Source organism: Loa loa (genome assembly GCF_000183805.2).
Source record: "Loa loa unplaced genomic scaffold supercont3.36, whole genome shotgun sequence".
Taxonomy (NCBI): Eukaryota; Metazoa; Nematoda; class Chromadorea; order Rhabditida; family Onchocercidae; genus Loa; species Loa loa.
Genome location: NW_018108216.1, coordinates 207,564 through 228,097, shown reverse-complemented (window position 1 = coordinate 228,097; position 20,534 = coordinate 207,564). Strand labels below are relative to the sequence as shown.

The window sequence follows — 20,534 nt, the reverse complement described above, 5'->3', positions numbered from 1 at the left end:
TTCCATATAAGTGAATTTATCCAAGGTATATCGAAAGTCTGTATTTGGGTTTGATTTATCACTCCTACATTTTGATTGGTAACACCAATGCGACTGTATGTTGAAGTTTACTGGCGTTATGGGACACTCATGGAGCTTAATTTTCCGGTGGGACCATAATACCGTTGCGCAAGCAAAGGTCTTGGAGCTACCAACGAGTAATACTTATTTTGTGTGTATGTGGTATGTGATTCATCCAACTGACGATTAATCACACTTCACATTACAAGCTTATGCAAACATGAAATTTGTAGACCAGGGGAACTATGTGTGACATTTGTATTTGTGGGGAGTGCCTCTACAAACATTACCAAACATTAACTTCTGTAGAGGAACTTTTGGTCCATAAAAGTTAGTTAACTTATCGAGAAATGGATTTATTGCCGAAGATTTGACCATGAATCGTAAATGGGTATGCTATGTTGACTTAAGCTAGGCTTAATTCCCATCATGATATCTTTATCTGAAAGGAATGATGAATCCTTTACTTTATGAAGGCATAATTTAGCCGTTTATTTGAGGTTATCAGAAATGGAAAGGGAAGATGTTATGGAAACAGCCACTAAATGTGGGCGGCACGCATTCCGGATGGTGCGTCATTTCCACAAATATGCTAAAAAGTGTATTGAAGTTGGTATTCCAGCGCCATTTGCAGCCGAAATGACGAGAAATGCATCACAGTCATTGGAAGTAATAGTTTCACGTCATGTTTTTGAGTATTAAATGCTTTTTTCTTTCACAAAGGCAATCGACTATAAAGCCTTTTCTATCTTTTTAACTTTCTTTTCGACTAATGAATCTTTTCCATCAAACGGGATCTTCCTATTGGTGTGCAACTGATTATAGCAATTTCCTTCCAATTATAGGATTTGGGATTTGAAGGAAGGAAGAAACTGTGTTACTGCTTCCGATGTAATTTAGATTTGACTTCTACGAAGACCGTTTCATTCAGACTGTCAGTGCCTAAAAGAAAAGTAAAGAAAAACAAATGGAAAAGATACAAAAGGTTAAAATTTCTGCAAGCACTTCAAAGCGATAAAATTTAATTGAATATCCTCTTATAAGCTGACCCTAATATAAGAGGATACTAAATTGAGTCCTTTTATCATTCTTTTCCTTCTCTGAAGCAAAAAAAAAACTTTAATTTCTACAGTTTTTTATTGTTTCCATTAGCGACAGTTTGTTTTAAACTCCACTGCAGTGCTTTCTGGTTTTGCACGGGCATTAAAGCTTTCTATGTATCAAAAAAGATTATTAATCCACATTTGTTTGGGCAGAAGCGTTTCGAAAAATTCTTGGTTCTTGAAAATTACCATTAAATAGCACTCATGCATAAATGAAAACAACCGTTTAAAAAAGTTTTCCTGGCCATAGCACTTGTAATTCTCATTACTTAGTGCTAAAGGAGCGCATATTATTGCAAAGCTAATTCAAAAAAAAATGTGTTCTTTGCGCTTTCGAATGTTTATTAATTCAGGCCTATCCAACTGATAGCAGTTTGTAAAGGATGTGGGGCTGAAATGAAAGGCGGCGCTTTGGCAACTGTGGAATACAAAATGCGATGTATGCAAACGTTCTTTGATCAAAGTTTGAAAAGAGAATCACGAAGATTTCCAGTCCACTCTGCCTTTTCTTCACCGGGAACTTCATTCCAAGAAACTCCAACTTCCACTCAGTTGGTTTTATGTTTTCAACCCTTCTTTTGTTTTAACCCGTCTCCAGTTCTTTGGAAAACGAATATATTTTCACAAAGGTATTAGTATTGCATTATGAAAAAATATAGTTAGTTATGAGTCATAGTATAGTTAATTATATAAGATTGTTAACATCAGCAAACGGATGAAAAATGATCGTTAAAATTGAATAAACCTAATGTTTGTTGAAATTGATGTTAATTTAAAAGTTGCAAATAAGAAAAACTTGAAGTTTTGACGTTTAAAAATTGCAAATAGTAAAAACTTGAATTTGTAACCGGTTTTTTTTTTGCTAAACTGAATTTTAACAATGTTGCACAATTCATTCATTCATGATTTATCTGTATTTGTTAGGACATTAGGAATTTGAAACGGATAGGAATGACTGTAAGGGAAAGAAATACTTCGAAAATTTTAGTGAAAATTTTTATTCATTACAAATGAGTTAGCTTTTCCATCAGGCACAGTAGTGATCAGGCTATTGTGGATGAGGACAATTTACAATGATCTTTCTGGTTAGATGAGGAGAATCCATTTTTTTCTCTGATCTATATCAGAAAGATCCATCTTTGATTGCTCATCAGTGCATAGATATTAGGTTACTCATCAATACTAGTACGCTATTTGTATTAAATGAAATGTTTAATATGCAATTAATAATCACTCTGATTTGCTTATCATGATCCAACAGTTCTGTCCACCATCTCCACTACTTACTACATCATCCTCCTGGAAGAGGATTTGCTCTTTTTTACTATATTCAGTAAGACCGATTCTGTTCAAGATTTCTTTTCGGTCACAGTCCTTAACATGTCTAGATCATCTGTTTCAGAGTAATGGAAAGGAAAATTTCGTCTTCCGGACGTCGACGAAAACTGACATCGAAGTTGCAACGTATCCTGAATAGTCAAACACCGGTACGCAGAACGACAAGTTTGCAGGGCTTTTTGGAAGCTTTCAAGATCAGCATTGACAATAGGATGTAATTTACCAACATGTATCAAACAGAAATAAAGTTGTTCAAATACCACATTATAAAAACCGGATCATAAAAACATTCGAAAACCATATCGTGAAAATTGGATTCTGAAGAGGTTCAATTCACTGATCTATTGATGTAAATTTGCCTATTTATGCAGTTGTCGCTGTTAACAGTAAATGGGTTAAAAAAAGATGAGATATCCCCATTGTGTTCATTTTCTTTACAGAGTAATCACAACACGTCGGTTCATAAATTGTTGAGTTGCAAAATTCTCTTCGAAAGTACAAAAGGTATTCATGAAATTGCACTGATCTGAGGGAAGGCGGATTTTTAGCAAATCACTCTTAAATTTCGAAATACTTAATTTAGAAGTGCAGCTCGCTGGAAGGAAATTTCAGTTTTGAATGTTATTATAAATTATTGAAAAACAAATCCGAAGAACTTAAGACTGCATCCTTGGTGATTTCTTGATGGTCGGATGTGGGACGACATAGTTTGAAGCTCTCGAGAGTTCTCGGCCCTTCTTTTTTCAACAAGTCACGGACTCATGAGACTGTACGGAACTATGGGTGGAGCTAACAGCTCTAGGAGTGCGGAGTTAAATAAGATATTTAATAATAAAACTAGGGTGGTGTTATTGCTTTTATTTGAACGGCTATGTTATGTGTCACTATGGGCTTGTTTACTTTTCTCGGAAAATTTTCAAATTTTATGCGTACAACAATGGGTGGCGGGAATTTGGAGGAAGAAGATTATTACCATGGTTTATTACCGCGAGAAGATATACCGCATTTGTTAATCAAGGAAGGTGATTTCTTGGTACGATCAAGCGAAACAGCACCAAATCAACCACGACAAGTCATTATTTCTATTTTGGTGGAGAAAATGGGAGCAATTGTAAGCATATTACAATCTCTGGAGATAACTCAAGATGTTTTGTTGAAAGTTAATTACGAATTTGAACGATGACAGTTAAGTGATTAGTGAGTCTCTTGCTCTTTGTCTCAAAAAAGTGACAAGTCAACATCTATCCCTTAGTGCGCTACCTGAAGAAATGCGACTAAAATTTATAACTAGTAGAAATGTGTGTGTGTGTGTATATGTATGTATGTATGTATGTGTGCGCAAACGTATTGATCATTTGTCCTAAGAATTCGCATATATAAACTGTTTTATACTTTGTAGCCTCATTTATGAGATGATTTCTACTACGAAATATGACTCAAAAAGCATTTTGCATAGCTAACAATTGAACTGGTACTTATTAGTCGTTCAAGCTGTAATTAGTATAATTATATTATGGAAGTAATGAAGTATTCCCATAAAATACAATGAGAATGAATTTCTTATTACGTCTATTGATGATTTCACTAATCCCTTTGGATGCTAATCTGAAGTTCCCATAGTATTGGGCTGTATGGGCTGATTTAATTATCACATTACCATCATCAAAAGTTGGATAACTTTTCAACAAAACCATAAATTACGATGTCGCTATTTCTCCGGATATTGCTAAAGTGAACTTATGAAATCAAAAGTTTCCCCTTTGGATTAGAAGAAATGGAAGAAACTATCTGTCAAACAGTCGTGAAAAGAATTATTGTTTTGAATGAGGTAGAAGAAAAAACGATGAAAATTTAACTGAAATATTGAAATTCAGGTGAGACACATAGTGGTACAACAAAATATTCATGGGAAATATGTGACCGATGCTCGTGCTAGTTTTCATAGTGTGCCGGAGCTTATACAATTCTACCGAAACTGTGGTGAACCGGTCCTCAGCACGGTAGACTCACATATTACTGGATTACTGCAAATATTGGTAAAATGAGCAATTTGCCTGAGTTCAAAAACTTTCCGGAAATTGATTTAAGTTGTCCGGTACCTCTGTTGTACTTCGCGACCTTCTCTCAAGTTAGAGTTATTACCACTTATACATGGAATAAAGCTGAAACTTAACTTCAGTCTTAGACCGAATCCTTGAAAATTACAAATTATTAAGTGTTATTTTTTGAAATCTCCAACTCCGGGTTGTAAACCCAAAAAAATACCATTACTTTTCCTGGATAAGATTGGAAATTCTTGTCTAGATGGGGGTACAATCATTTGGTGGAAGAGATAAGAGTTTGTAAACAATACGGAGACAACATTTTGCAAATATGGAGTGAACGTGATAAGAAACTCCGTCGAACCAAATGAGTTCAATATTTCAGTTATATCATTACAAATTTACAATTTCATCGCTCTTAGCTATAAATCGAGTATTTTGCTGAGTGCTAGATAAAAAGCTATAACTAATTTTATCTCATTTTAAATTGAAACCAATTTTTCTGTTTTTTAATAAAAATCAAATTTCGTAGGTGCCAAAAGCGATTTTGAAACGAGCAATAACTCGAGCACCATGGGAATTACGGCATGAAACGGTTATAATTGAAAACAAAATTGGTGAAGGTGAATTTGGTGAAGTGTTTTCAGGAAAATACAAACTTCCAACTGGAAGAGTGGTCGAAGTGGCCATTAAATTGGTTTGGTTGTCATTAATCTTCGATTTGATAAAAAGCACATTGAGTTTTGCATCAGAGATGTTTACTATAAGCAAAGAATGAGCTTAAAATATAACTTTTAGGCTAAAAAAGCAGAAATGTCGAAAGAAAAAATAAAGGAAATGATGAAGGAAGCCCGTCTGATGCGTAATTACGAGCATCCCAACGTTATTCGCATGTATGGCGTATGCGTCGAACATGAACCATTACTTATCGTTATGGAATTGGTAAACGTTTTTTAATATACAGAATCCCTAATTAAGCCGTCACGTCCAACGTATGCATCTTCAACTGACGTATAGTTTTGTTTTTGACCATTGCTTTCTTCAATTCTGCGACGAAATGCTCAATGATATTACGTTTGCGTTATATATGCATTTACTTTTGAATTGATTAACGTATGTATGTTGACATATTTAAATCACACATTCTTATCATAGAAATGCTGAAGTAAATTATTCTTCGTCACTTATTTTATTTCCTGACATTTAGCGTTGTTTTAACTTGTTTAAAATTAATTGACATTTTTAGATTTATAGGTAGATGGTGGAGCGCTGGATGATTTTCTGAAAAAAAATCGAGTTTCAGTAAAGGATAAAATTGAAAAAATGGTTGCTGGTGGTGCTTGGGGCCTGGAATATTTGCATTCCAAGAATTGTATTCATCGTGATATTGCCGCCAGAAATTGTTTGCTTACACGTACTGGCATAGTTGGTTTATTAACTTATTTACTTGCTAAAGCAAATAGAAACATATTTATGTAGGAATTAGTTTTAGAAAATTGAATTAAGTCAATCAAAAATGACTTTTCAGTTAAATCAGAAATAGCTAGGTTATCCAGTTACTCTCCAAGTCTGGGATAGGTATTCAATAATCCAATACGGTAAACAAATGGGTTCTTTTTGCATATTTATCCACTGACTTTTGACTGGTAATTAATTAGATTTGTACTATCTGAGGACTAAATGCAAAAGTCCAATTTATTCTTCACCGATACTTAAGGCACTGATTCAGTTCTAAGAAATATACATTTCTGTTACGATTTCTTTTTGTATGGTGTGATCGGATGTTGCCAAAACTCTGATGGTCCAATTCAGTTAATCCATAGAAAGACCATTTCTGTTGCATGTGAAAATATCGGACTTTGGCCTATCACGTGAAGGTGATGAATATCAAATGACAAAAGCAAGGCGGGTTCCAATCAAATGGCTTGCGCCAGAAACTATCCAACGATTAGTCTACACTTCCAAAACAGATGTATGGAGTTATGGTGTCATGGTGTGGGAAATTTTTGCAAATGCAGCAGAACCTTATCCAGGAATGACAAATGCAGAAGTCAAAGAAAAAGTATGATAAACACCTAAATTTTAAAAAAGTGAATGAATTCTCATTTCTGAATATTAAGAGCAGAATTTTTTGAACGGTTGTCAGCCGTGAAAACCCTTAAAATCAATGAACACTGCAAAAACATTACTGCAAGTACGAAATGAATCCATCCATCAGGTTCTCTCCAAATTACTTTCAATGAACCTGTTTCTTGCGAATGACTTCTTTTTCTCAAATTACCATTAAAATGAGTCTAGTTAATGAATTCCATGATTTCATGAAAATCGACTAAATTGATTCAGAATATTTTTCGATCAATTCTGGACATTTTATTTTCCTAAAATACCATGTCAAGTCAATACAGGTCACAAATGGGTACAAAATGTTATTTGCACCAGAAGCACCACCATGGATTGTTGAAATAGTACACAATGGCTGTTGGCAATTAAATCCGGATAGGAGAGCGAATATGGGACAAGTTTGTGGATTCGTATGCACCTCCAAAATTTTAAGTAATTCCAATTCAGGATGATAAATCTGATTTCAATTGCAGATAGCACGGTGGATCGAACAAAATGCTGGTATAACAGCTCCAGTGGTTATCACTCCTCCGTTACTTGTTACGAAATCAGGAGTATCAGGTATGCCCTAGTCCATCTTGCAAATAGTAATTCCGATCTACACCAAATTTTAAAATTTTTAATTGATGTTTTCAATATTAATAATCTTTAACACTAACATTCTTTTTCATTACTATATATTTTCGTCTTGGATCGTTTGATTACGCTAAAAACTTGGTCAATTAGAAAATTCCTTCAAATGATTTGCTGGTAATTTCATATTTAAATCTTTCTTCAGCATTTTTATTTAAACAATAAGCATAATAAAGGTTAATTATCAACCAAAATTTAGCAGCAAAAAGGAAAGGAAACGAGGGAACAGATATCAAGAAATCAAAAATAATGAAAAAAAAGCTTAAAAAGTCGAAAAAAAGAAAGATCAATAAATAGAAGATGTCTATCCTTGGAGACATATTATGGTTACTGCTTTGAAATATTCTGTACATAAAATGATACTCATCTTGTATAATGTTCATTACCGTGCATTTGATGATAATTGTATGATAGTACAAATGAAGTTACTATGATTCAACAGTGTACAACGATTTCCGTAAGCAGTTTGCAAGTGTGTAGCAGTATTAAATGATGTAGCAATGAAACTGAATCAGCTACAATTTTAGATCTTCTCTTACTTAGAATTTCGTTTGACTCAGTTTTACATTCGTCATTCACCAGTTATACTATTGTATCTAAGACCTGTTTCAACTTTCGTGCGTGTGAAAAAAACAAATTTCATTCAATCAGTTATGGTTTTGTAAAGCTTTATGATGACAAAACTCTTTTTGTATATCAGCAAATTTACCTTGATTCTTTACATTACCAATACTCAGTCTTCATTTTCACTGTTTTCTACAAAAAGTAGATGGGAGAAAATTAGTAATATTTATCTGTATTTGTCTATTTGTCTAAAAATTAAAATAATATAATCATCAAAACTATTTGTCTAAAAAATGAACTGTAATCCCAATAAATCTTGCAAATTTCGCATAGAAAAGAAAATTTTGATTTATTCCCCACAACATTTGGAAATCGGCTAAGAAAAATGAAATATGAAGTTCTAATCAGTATTCTCATTCATATTTTCTTGCCGTTTTGCCTTTGGATATTAGATTTTTCCGATTTTTCTAAAGAATAAGGATTGAAGCGAAAGTCTTATGCTCTATCGAATTTTGCTAATTGCATTGCAACTGGTTGGTGCAATAGTTAAATACAATGTTCTGCTCAAATAGTTCTCGACATTTGAAATCCTTTGATTCTTCCATGCTCCTGTACATGTAATATTGAATTGCTGGATAATGTCGCACATATGCAAGCAAACATATTCTGTTTGCAAACAAAATAGCATTTCTAAAGGAGGCCGAATTCATGTAGTGTTTGAGAAGCATTATTTAAAATTTGAAAATTTTATTGAGAATCGTTCCCATTCTTCCCAAAAAATAATTCCCGAATTTTTGAAATTTATACAGAGCAATTATTGCTGTAAATTCATCTCGGGCCTTTTCAAATATTATGCAGGTGATAGAAAACTGAAAGAAACTATAATTGGGATTTCAATCTGCCACATATTTCTTTCTTGAGTTGAAGTTTTGAAAAATACTCTCTTATGAGACAAATTCTCATAGAATTAATTTAGCTTGCAACATATAGAACTTTTAAGAATATAGAATAGTACAAGGATCGGCTAGAAATATATTATATTGAATGGAGGCGGACATGTCTATTGTCTAAGATTATTTGTTGCAAATGAAGTAAGAGATAAACAGGAATATATCTGTTTTCCTTTATGTTCCTCTTTACTTCACCATCAGTTGTCATTAGTGATATTAAGAAAGATAAAAAGCAAGGAATTTTCTCTGCAACTGTAAAAGTGTCACTTCGTGGAGAATCAGATGGAAGTGTGACATTGATTACTATTCGTGTGCACATTTATTTTCGTTTCTTTTGTAAATGCTTTTCGAGAAGAAATCTAACTAGCTGTGATTGTTTTATCATATCATTGCGTTACGTTTGATTTCATTCCATCGATTCTGTCAACTTAACAGCTAATGATTAAAGTAAGCGAGAAATGAGTGAAGATAAAAACTAGCTAAACTGGAAGGTTTATTTTCTTCTATTGCCAGAGAAAAGTTATTTCGACTTGACTTATTCCGTTTGTTACGTACAAATAAAAATCGTGTTACTAATAATTGTTAGTTTTGCCAATTATCTCAACATTTTTAATATCCATCTTCATTCAGTGCTTCCAGAAGTGCTCTCAGTAGTTATCATTATAATTTATCATTTATTATATTGATTATTGAATTATTTGCTAATTAGTCAGTTCAAATAGTTTCAAATAAATACACTTTTAAGTTTATGCAAATTAATTTGATATCATTAGCAGTAGATAAAACTTCAGAAGACAAAACGAAGGAGAAGTAAATTATTTTCTTCAGTTTTCCCTCAGAAATTATTTCTTGAACTGACTCTCTAAATCTAAATCTCTTTCAAATATTATAGTAATTCTTTTTGTTTTCTGTTTTCTCTTAAAAGCCAAATTCAACATTCCATTCCTTCATTGTCCGCTTACTTCGATAATAATCATAGCACTTTACACTACTCTTTAGAATAGTTCAGCTAAAATACCCATTAGAATCTAAACAATTCCTAGCTTACATCTTTCCTCCTTAGAACATATGCTCTAATATTTCTATTTATAATGGTAGCTGATTGTTTTATACATTTCTTCTCTCAAAACAATAGTTTGTTATAAATTCTTTGAAATTTCAGCTAGTCGATTTCCCAAACTTTCCAGCATATTTTCTCGATTTATAACCATTCATGCAAACTCTCAAGCATACTTCACCAAAGCATTATTCTATTTTGAATGAAATGAAGGGAAACGAAATCGATAAGTGACCGTTGAGTTGACTCAAATAGAAATAGAATTAAGTTATGATAGTGCTGCTATCAGTTCTACCCATGTATAAAATGTGTGTGTTTATTGAGAAATCTTATCAGCTTATCAGTTTATTTGCACATTTGTATTCTAACGAGCTTTTTGTGTTTTGTACTTTACAATCAATCACAGATCTGTAAAGTTATTTCAGATGTATAGCCTTGCAATATCATTTCCTTCTTTTCCATTACTTAAAAGTACAAAGTTTGATTGCTACCAATACCTAATTGCATGTTTGTACAGACGAAAAATAGGATAAAATTACTTAAAGGAGTGTTTTGGAAAATTTATTTATATGCTCTACCAGCTTACGGCTAATTTATCTTAAGGATATCATAGAAAATTGAAAAAGATCATTTTTCATGCTAAAATTTCAAGTTTCAAGCTCGTTTTAAGACCATATTGATCAGAAAATTTTCCCACCACGTGATCCTTATGATTGCCATCTAGTAGATTATTAAATGGACTACTTCGAAGTTGTTTTATGCAACCAATAATCCACATATCTCAGAGCATCTTTATTAATTTAAGGTATTATTATGAAGATGAACAAATGACCACAATTTATTGACCATTCATGCTTTCAGGACAGGGATACAGGTTCAGCCGTGAAACTAAAGCTGAAACATCGTCCCTCAGTTTACATTTCAAAGCCTTATACTTGCTGTTTATTTCTGAACTAAGCTTCTTGTTCAGAATTAGAAAGAATTAGACATTCAAATTCACTTACTTTCCTACATTTTTTTTTCATATTTCTTTACATCTGATCAATATACAATTCAGAAATCCTCTTCGAACGTTTCATACATAATCTTGTGGAATATCGAAGAATACTGATTAATCGGTTTTTTGAATTTTGTGATAGTCATGGATTGCATTTCACTGCTCAGATCCATTAATATAACATTAGGTTGTCCAGTATTTGAAGATGGATACCGGGAAATTACCATAATATCTGATATATGGACATCCATATTTTGATTTCCTCTATATAGCAGAATTTAATCAGTCTAATTTAGCATCTTTTTGATAGCAGTAAGAAATAATCACTTCAGCATTGATGCGATGATAAAAGGCAAATGGATAACAATATCTATCAAATTACGACACATCAACTTCCAATCAAATACCGGACTGTTTGATGATAAAGGTTGTTTGACTGATGGAGATTGAATAAATGGAATCGAATTTCATCGATGTTTTCGTTTTCTGAAGTTTTCAGTTTAATTTTTAAATCTCGCCTTTAGCCATAATTTGTAAACTTACTGCTTTAAGGCATTAATTGTATTTATCTAAATAAAGGATTTTAAAGACTTTACACATTTGCATAGTTGCCCAACTACTAAATTATTCTGTTCTAGGAAATTTCAGAATGTCGTGGTATTCGTTCCGAACACTATCATTGAAACTTGTTCTACAAAATCTGTAGATGTACTATTCACTTACTATTATTTGTAAATTCTTTATTTTATCAGCATTGTTACTACAATCATTTCTGTTAACCAAAGTTTTATCCCATGAACAGCTCAAGCATAAGCCAGGTAGGTTGATATCGCTCATTGCTATTTTAATCTCCATTATTAAAACAAGCGAAGGAAGTATTTTCAAATGATTCAACTACATTTTAATAATTACGGTAAAGAACATCATTTCAAAAGTAAACAAACGCTGAAACTTTCTTCTGGAGGGGGAGGATAAATACTAATCTAATTTCGTTAAGCTTGCAGATGAAGCATCGCCTCATATTCAGTGGGTTCCAATTGTACAACGAAATTTTACGGAAATGATTTACGAATACGATGATTTTGAGGTAGGCACAACAAAGGTTAATAGAACAGTTTGTGAAACGGAGACGAGCCTAACAGAATTAATCCATTTTATCTGATTTGTCAAGTTTAAATTAAAGGAACAAACAATTGCCCCTATTATCTAACTTCTCTCATCAGAGAGAACTGAAAAAATAAAGCAAATGAACTTGACCAGTTAATCACAATAAATATCAGACCATGAGTCGCCATGTAACTAGCCGTCAACATATTTATGGATTTGAGTAAGACTGACAGAAATACAATTGGTCGATAAAATGTTATATTTCATAAAATGTAAAATTAGCCCAATTCATTTTCAAACAATAGGTCCGAGAAAAGGATAGATTCGAGTTTCCCAAATATTGTTCCTAATTATGATTTTAGAAATTTTCTCATTTCCCACCAATTGGGGTGAATAAATAAGAATTAGTATAAATTCCAAGACCTGAGTTTACTATTTTCTTTTCTATAGGTGTTATATCAAAACACGAAAATGGATGTGAAAAGGGCTAATGAAAGAATATACACATTTAAGCAACAAATGCAGAAAAGAATCACCGAAAGTGATGATGGTTTTATGTATTCTTCCACTGCCACTAAATTATCATTGTTTAACGATCAGAAATATTCCCTCTTTGCCATCTGGCCATTTATTACCCCTTCTTTGCACTATTTAATGGCGCATAAAATATTTGACGGATGTGATCACGATTAAGGTGAATTAATAAATTATTTTCTATATACCTGAATGGAAGACAAGTGAGGAAATTGTAATGTATCACGGATGATAACGTTACCAAGTGACAATGTTCCTTGGTTATTCAAACTCTGCGGATACTTGCAAAAGGTTTCGATTAATTACGTGAACAATTAAAGGATTAATAATAAATCACCAGTTTATCATATTCTTCAACAGTGGCGATGTTGTTGTGAAGATCGCATTTTGTTAGAGATCTCCGCGTTGTTTTATTGGTTGGCAACGAAGGATGGTTGTGCGGAAGACTTATTGAGTTTGGTATGTTTAATCTTTTGCTAGATAATGCACAGGTTCGACAAGTAATGTAGAGGATTGACTAGTTAGAGGATCCTTGCGGAAATATTTCGGTGCTTTTGATACGTGTTGCTCTTCCAAGAGCGTAATGACAGAACTGAATTTTAGTGATTGATTCTCCTGTTTATAAGTGGGAGTGGTTTAAATATTCCCGAAAGTATATATTACCATGCATGGAAATATAAGCTTGGTTAATAAATCTTCAAATAAAGGACACTCAGTTAAATGAAATAAAAAAACAGTGGCAAATAGTTAATAAATTAAAATATTGAAAATAAATTTGACTGTCATTTTGAGAGACGAAAGTTGGACGGATAATTCATTACTTTAAGAACAAGACATTCATATTATTTATTTTCGCATAATGAATCATTTACCAAAAAAAAATTCAATTTGAAACAACTTTTGCACACCATATTCATATTGTTGTATATGTACATCAAAATATTTGCACTACAAAACGCTTTATTTTGATAAAAATATTTTGCTTTTCTACATAGACGTTGCATTAGAATTGAAATGATGCACTGGACATCGTGTGATGGACGTATGATGCAGTGCACATCGTGTAATGCACTGGACATCACACGTGTATGACGAACATTGTTAATGTTTCTTTGATAATGAGATGCCCTTCAATGAGATACCAGTGCTTGGATCGAGAGTGCATTCAGGTTGTCTTCAAAGTGTGTCTATGCTGAAAGATAGTGTTTACGATGATTTGCTACTCTGCACAAAACTCCAGCAGAAGCCGTGGGTTGTCTTTGCAGTTTCCAATGCCATGCCTGCATAACACACCTTCCAGGCTTTGGAGTTCCTTCCAACTCTAGATTATGTTGTGAAAATTTTGGTCTTCTTATTTCATAACAAATAAAACTCGACTTTATTGAAAGAAAGCTAGTTTGCCACGTTTATTTAAGAGAAACTGTTTTGTTAAGATTGGATTATCAATAGATGGGTGAAGAAGATCTGTTGATCTTTTTGATGTAACAGAATACCAGGAATACAAATAGTATTTATTAACTAAATGGAAATGAACGAAAATGAGACACAATCGTTACTTCAATTCCGATGTATAGATTGAAATGAATTATCGGAGGATAAAACAGAAAGAGAGCAAAATATAGTTGGATCGGTGGTTTAAGTGAAGTAGTAGAGATTCCTTTGCAGGGATGAATGCGTATCTAGTATTTATTAAACAGGTAGAAATTAACGTTTAGAAAAAATGTAGAAAATAGAAAGCAAGTCGAAAATTTTTCTGTTTTATCCTCCAACAATTCATTTCAATCTGTTCCTCGGGATTGAAGTAACGATTGTGTCTCATACGCGTTAATTTCTACTTGGTTAATAAATACTATCTGTATTTCAGGTATTCAGTTACATCAAAAGGATCAACAGATCTTCACCCATCCATTGATGATAATTCAATCTCTGCAAAATAGTTTCTCTCAACTAAACGTGGAAAACTAGTTATCTTTCAAAAAATGAGGAGGAAGTCGAGTTTTATTTGTTACGAAAGATAAAAACCAAATTTTTTGCAACAGATGTTAAGCTAACAGTGGGGGACGTCACAAAGAAATTTTGATGTTTTCGCGCATCTGCAGCACGACCATGCTTTGGGCCAGCTAACCTCCATGATCACTTTGATAAAGCTTTAATACCTCATATAGCGATTAAACTAATCTCTTTTTGAAGAGACAAAAAGGTGCGGGGAAGCGGGGTGATGAAGGAAATCGAAGAAAGAGAGGACAGGAGAAATTTTCATTACTCAATAAACTTTCTGGAAACTTCTTTACTGGAAATATATCCTGAAAAAGAAATTGTTTTTCCATAGCTTACACTCTTCTGAGGAGTAGGAGTTAACCTTGCTATTGCTAAAATTTGGTGCTGTGACGTTGCCGAGTGAGTTGTCGCGAATTTCGAATATTGCGAAGCTCTAAATAAAATAAAATAATAAAATAAACTAATGCACAAATCAACCGCACAAATTGTAAATAAACGTTAACAGTGTTATGAATCACTTAACTAATTTCACATTCCTCAAAATCATTTTCTCATGCCTTTTTTTTTGTTGTCTTAATCTAACTAAATTCATATCTTTTCCTTTTATGGCAAAAAAGCCAATTCACATGCAAAATTTCTTATCTGATAACAAAACTTATTACAATCCTTATATTGTAATCGGATTTTTATAGTTTTTTCTGTATCCAAAGAAACATCTTTGGGATGTTTGTTATAAACCACTCCCACCAAATATGTTTTTTGTGTTAATCAAAATTGTATATATACTCAAGACTATTACTAGAAGGACTTTGTTTGTAAACATTCAGCCAAGGATTGTACCGAACACTTTATCCTCAATTCTCCTCAATAAATATTTTTACTACTAATTCTGCATTCTTATAACCTACTTTCTGCGAATTAATAACTTCCTCCTGAACCGAACGAAGAATACCTTCTCAAAATATCCATCTGTGCCTAAGAACCAAAACCCTTCCAAATCAAATCCGGCAGAACAAAAAGTTTTATTTTATTTGCCTATATCTAGTGCCACGAGCCGGGATGTCCGCAACTACAATGCTAAGCGCGCAACCGGCAAAAGAAAAAGTTGAAGATCTTCCCCAAGAAGTCAAGGAAATAGATCTGACGCCGCTGGACTAATTTTCGATCAGAGTAGAAACTCGTCAGCAGCATGAGGCCAGAAAAAGAATTATTGAAGAAAAAATATTGCGCCTCAAGCTACCCATTGGCACACACGAAACCGTCAATACAAATTGGATCAAATGCATTCAACAGGTCCCAATAACAAAAAAACAACAGGAGGAGGAAAATTACGCCCAAATGGTCAAAGAAGGAGGAAAATTATGCCCAAATGGTCAAAGATAAAAAAGGTATTTTAAACTCAATAAATGAAGATAGAGAAATTATTATAATTTTAACTATGTTTATGAATGACTCAGAGTTAGTACTTCAACGCCTCAAACAAAGCGAAATAAAGGAGGAAACAACTCAAATAACATCCAGTTGATTTACCCCAACTAATTTACCAGTTAATTTACCCCAACTATCTTTACCTACATTCAGCGTGGAGAGGACTCGGGAGTAGTTTCGAAGCAGCAGTTCACTTACAAAACATACCAGATATCTACAAATTAAATTATTTAATGGCATGTCTCAAAGGAGACGCTTTGCTAGCCATAAAGGGTTATGACATATCCTCAGAAATTATGATTTCATACGAAAAGTCCTTATTGAGAAGTTCGAACAACCGCACATCATCAAGAAATTGCTCTACAATGAATTGCATTCTATCAAGAAGAATGACCGTGAATGGTAAGTAAAGTCGAAGCCATCGGAAGAATACTTCGACAACTTGAAATAATGGGCGAAAACCTTGAACGATCCAGTATCAAAATTGAAAATAAACTACCGTCTGAATTCTGGACAGAGTGCATCAACAAAAGGAGGAACAAGAAATATGGTCAGTCGCTAAGTTAAGACAATTTTTAGCGAAACTTATTCAAAGAAACGAAGAAGTTACAAGAAGCCAATATCTTGACATTATGAAGGAGCAAAAATTAACTAAAAATAAAATTAATCCACGAATTAATTCACGATATTTTCCAGAAGAAACTTCGGCTCTAACTATAACGACTCCGCAAACATATACAAAAGCTAATACGACGAAGGTAAGTAAAACTCAAAGACCTTGTATTTTTTGCAATAAGAACCATTGGGATAATGAACGCCAAATTTATCCTAGTCTAGGACAAAGAATGCAACGACTGAAAGAACGCCTGTCTAAATTGTCTTCAACCAGGCAGGACACGTGACAATCAATTATAAGAGAAGAAAACGTGTATGTTTCCATTGCAAAGGTCGTCATAATACCGTGTTATGCTACACTAAATATAACGATCGAGCACAATGAGACGAAATGATAGGGAAATTTTGCTTTTTTGCAAAGAGGTTGGGGTAATTAATTTAGATATGCAAGAAGCTTCAAATAAAGTCGTAGTTTTATTCGATAGTAGTGCTCAAGTAATTTGTATATCAAAGAAACTATCAAAGAGACTAAACCTAGAAGATGTTGATTACGAGCAAGTGAAGCTTGCAACATTTGGTAACAGGAGATCTCAACAATCCATTGCAGCCAAAGTACAAATTGGAATAAAAACTATTGAAGCAAAAATTATACCTATTATAGCTACAGTAGTCAATTATTTAACAAGTAAGCTAAGAGTAATATCTATAAACCAAGGCGATGTATCAGAAATTTCAACTCAATTTCATTAAAAGAAGAAAATAGCAGTTGGAAGCAACCCGACTTAATTATTGGAGTCGACCACTTCTTCAAGTTTATCCCGTTAGAAAAAACCCAAACTATAAGTTCAGGGTTTTCTTTAATCAACACAATAGTCGGCCCAATGATTGTTGGAAGCGGATATATGGACAACCATGGTAATCGCCTCAACAAGATGGTTTATGACCCACACGAAAAAACACATACTGAATGTTGTTCCGTCCAGAATGAGAAGCAAACCACTGTTACACCTAGTAATATGGGCATTCCAGAGATTGATCTATTCTGGAAGTTGGAATTCATAGGAATACAAGATCAACCTAATTTGCATGAGGACGAACAATCTTTAGAAAGAGAAAATAAGGAAATCGTTTTTCAAGAAAAATATCACCGAAAACAATGGCAGATACCAAGTGCTTAGTCGTGGAAGAAATCAAGAATCAAGTTAAACGATAATTTCAGGTTGTGTTTTGGTCGATTAAAACCTTTAATTAAACGATTTTAGAACAATGAACGCTTACTTCTTGAATACGACGAAATATAGTATAGAGGATATCATGTTAATTAAATTATCGAATTAAAATAACTAATACATTTTGATGTTGTTCATAATTATTCCTTGTTTTATTCACTAAACAAAGATGAGAAGTGATAATATCAATTACTCCAGAAAAAATTTTATTCCCATCGATTATGCCAAATCGTAATCAGAAATATTCATTGGAGTTTGTTATCTTCATCACAGCTTATCCGATAATCATTATTGCTATGTAGCCAAGAATTCGCATGACAAATCATGTTTTATTTGATTGCCAATACATCGAACATCTGTACGATATTTGTGAGTGTAGTAGATAAATAATAAACTTCAAAACTAATGTGTTATTGGTTAGAACCAAAATACCCATTAAATTTTTCGAATAAAACAACCAATAAGGATGAGAACTACCGCATAGATACTTGAGAGTTTTAATTGATTTCCGGTTGAGAATGCTATCGATGGACTGAAAAAAAAAGCACAGTTGGAATGGATAATGGAAATTGAAGTGATAATTCAATTTCGTGTTAGAAAATCAATTACATGTATCACTCCGTTATGATATTTATTGTCGAGACGACAAACACAGCACCATTTTCCACGTCATTTATTTGCAAATATTGCGTCATGACGACTTATTGCATTTGTATTATTTGCATATTTATTGAAACCTTGCAAATGCTGTCACCTCTGCAGTTCAAAGTAGTAATCGATTATCAGGGGTGCTTGTGAACCCGTCATTTTACTTAGAGTTTAACAAATTTATACATTTCCTTACTTAAAAGTATTCTAGTGATTAGTCCAATTACTCTGCTGAAACGTACACGTTTAGATGAAATGGTTGGTTAATAAATGCAAATGAATTTTGTTACAAGGATCTTGTCACAAGCGGGCCACTGTTGATATACGTTTTATCAATCAACTGAAATCTAAGAATCAGATTATTCCTGAATTCGATTGCTTCAGAAGTGATCGAATGTAACGCTTGACCGAATGGAACAAAAGCTCTTCAGAGATAAGATTTTCATTATCATATCATTCAAAGTATGCATCAAATGAAAAAACATAAGTCTGGCTGACGTCGGCATATGGTAACCGAACCAATTTGAATACTGCCAATCATTTATTTACGGAACTCGTTGCAATTTGATATCAAAGAAACCGGAAGGAATTCAAAAGACTTTTATCAATCAAAAAATTTGATACACTTTTCTTTTTCTCGCATACATAAAAATAAATCATACGAAAAAGTTCTGATTAATAATTTATGATGGCTTTATCAAATGAATTAATAACAGCTACAGAACCCCACGAAGAGACAAACCGTCAACTTTCGATCCATCTCGCATTGATTGCATATTTCTTTCCTATTTAATTACTTAAAATGCTTTTAATTACTAAAATATACAAACAGTACGCAAACGAAAGATTTTCGGTTAATTAGTCCAAATCGATAAAAAACAAATCGATAATTTCAATCAGCAATTATTTTCGTCGATGCAAGTTCCTAAGATTGCCTCCATAAGCTTCGCACGTACTAAAATATCACACTGCTAAGAAGACGTCGCCTATCTGGACATCAGGTCAATGAAATCAATAAATCCAATAAACTTAGATCAATAATAGTTTCTCGAAACTTTACCTTCCCATGTCTGTTAGAAATAGATTGAAATCATGGGTACTAGGTACCAAGTGGCTGAAAACTTCCCATTCTCAGAAAAAACTTTCTCAGAAGATAAAAGAGACGAAAATACTGAACAGCCAAAAAATTAAAATCCAATTGAACAATGAACAATTGACAATCATTGCCAATTCGGTTCTTTCCCTATAGGGCAGTAAAACTTGGACCTATAATAGTTCCTCGAAATTTTTCGTTATTCTAATAATTAAAGGAAATAGATTGAAATAGCGATGGTAAATGAAAAGGAAGATTCAGTGGATTGCATTCAAATAATGCCATTTTTGGGGAAGCGTATGATTTACAAACCTTCTACTGTATTTTGGCTTGAATTCTCAGATACCTGAAATTGGCAGCAATTGAAATGTTTGAGAATGATTGGGAATTTCTGACTTACATAAATGATTTTTGCATGATAACGATGCAATGAAGCAATTTTGGTTATAAACTAGAAATTAAAAAGACAAGAAAGTAATGCCAACAAAGGCTGGATTTTAATATTGAAATAAAATTAACAAAAGTAACAAGCGGTGGTCGCCATACTTCATCGAAGCAGTAAATGCAGATATTGTTACTCACGGAAACGATACCAGATGGGTCTAGCCACCTATACCACGTTTTTTACCATTCTTCAGTTGATAATTGAGGTACCAATGTCCTATAGGTTCGAGTGTTTGCATGTCACAATTTGCCTGAAAAGAGTATTAAAATATATGCCATACTGAGTGTTACCGTACAGATCATATTGAGTGCTATCATATAGATTTTATTGCTCTATACATAGTATGCTCTCATTGAATGTTACCGTTAGGTTTATTATTAAATTTCTTTAATTATGATTGAATCGTGGAAAGCGCTCCTTAACGGTATTATTTGGTATCATTAGAGATTACTGACACATAAGAACATTCTAAACAGTTATTATTTCCATTGATTGATTTTTCAAATTAGATGAGCCGAAGAATCTTGCAATCTTTTGTTGCTCCTTCAGACTTCTGATGTCTTCCAAATATT

The 20,534-nt window shown here is 33.1% G+C and overlaps 5 protein-coding genes across 5 annotated transcripts; all 5 read left to right on the top strand.

The window, feature by feature from the left end:
• Window positions 1-20: 20 nt before the first annotated feature.
• On the top strand, window positions 21-2,801 carry LOAG_01057 (hypothetical protein). The gene is made up of 5 exons (XM_020445636.1): window positions 21-222; window positions 561-729; window positions 906-1,045; window positions 1,517-1,714; window positions 2,566-2,801. Exons 1-5 carry the CDS (start codon window positions 98-100, stop codon window positions 2,717-2,719), a joined length of 786 nt encoding a protein of 261 aa, XP_020303925.1. The 5' UTR covers window positions 21-97; the 3' UTR covers window positions 2,720-2,801.
• Window positions 2,802-3,438: 637 nt separating this feature from the next.
• On the top strand, window positions 3,439-7,236 carry LOAG_01056 (TK/FER protein kinase; the record flags this gene model as incomplete). The annotated part of the gene is made up of 8 exons (XM_003136596.1): window positions 3,439-3,612; window positions 4,376-4,501; window positions 5,076-5,240; window positions 5,342-5,485; window positions 5,798-5,972; window positions 6,367-6,605; window positions 6,949-7,062; window positions 7,138-7,236. 8 exons carry the CDS (start codon window positions 3,439-3,441, stop codon window positions 7,234-7,236), a joined length of 1,236 nt encoding a protein of 411 aa, XP_003136644.1.
• A 3,971-nt stretch (window positions 7,237-11,207) lies between these two features.
• On the top strand, window positions 11,208-12,665 carry LOAG_01055 (hypothetical protein; the record flags this gene model as incomplete). The annotated part of the gene is made up of 3 exons (XM_020445635.1): window positions 11,208-11,292; window positions 11,870-11,952; window positions 12,423-12,665. 3 exons carry the CDS (start codon window positions 11,208-11,210, stop codon window positions 12,663-12,665), a joined length of 411 nt encoding a protein of 136 aa, XP_020303924.1.
• Window positions 12,666-15,563: 2,898 nt separating this feature from the next.
• On the top strand, window positions 15,564-15,887 carry LOAG_17047 (hypothetical protein; the record flags this gene model as incomplete). Its single annotated transcript, XM_020449708.1, has 2 exons — window positions 15,564-15,629; window positions 15,690-15,887. The coding sequence occupies 2 exons, from the start codon at window positions 15,564-15,566 to the stop codon at window positions 15,885-15,887; spliced, it is 264 nt and encodes an 87-aa protein (XP_020306729.1).
• A 278-nt stretch (window positions 15,888-16,165) lies between these two features.
• Window positions 16,166-17,725, top strand: LOAG_17046 (hypothetical protein; the record flags this gene model as incomplete). Its single annotated transcript, XM_020449707.1, has 4 exons — window positions 16,166-16,334; window positions 16,512-16,694; window positions 16,990-17,232; window positions 17,397-17,725. The coding sequence occupies 4 exons, from the start codon at window positions 16,166-16,168 to the stop codon at window positions 17,723-17,725; spliced, it is 924 nt and encodes a 307-aa protein (XP_020306728.1).
• Window positions 17,726-20,534: the final 2,809 nt, after the last annotated feature.

Bases quoted from the DNA above. Each gene is read 5' to 3' on its own strand.
- LOAG_01057 (XM_020445636.1), top strand. From the start codon at position 98: ATGTTGAAGTTTACTGGCGTTATGGGACACTCATGGAGCTTAATTTTC. The intron at 223-560 runs GTATGTGATTCA...CGTTTATTTGAG, and splicing joins ACTTATTTTGTGTGTATGTG to GTTATCAGAAATGGAAAGGG. The intron at 1,715-2,565 runs GTTGGTTTTATG...CATCTGTTTCAG, and splicing joins GAAACTCCAACTTCCACTCA to AGTAATGGAAAGGAAAATTT.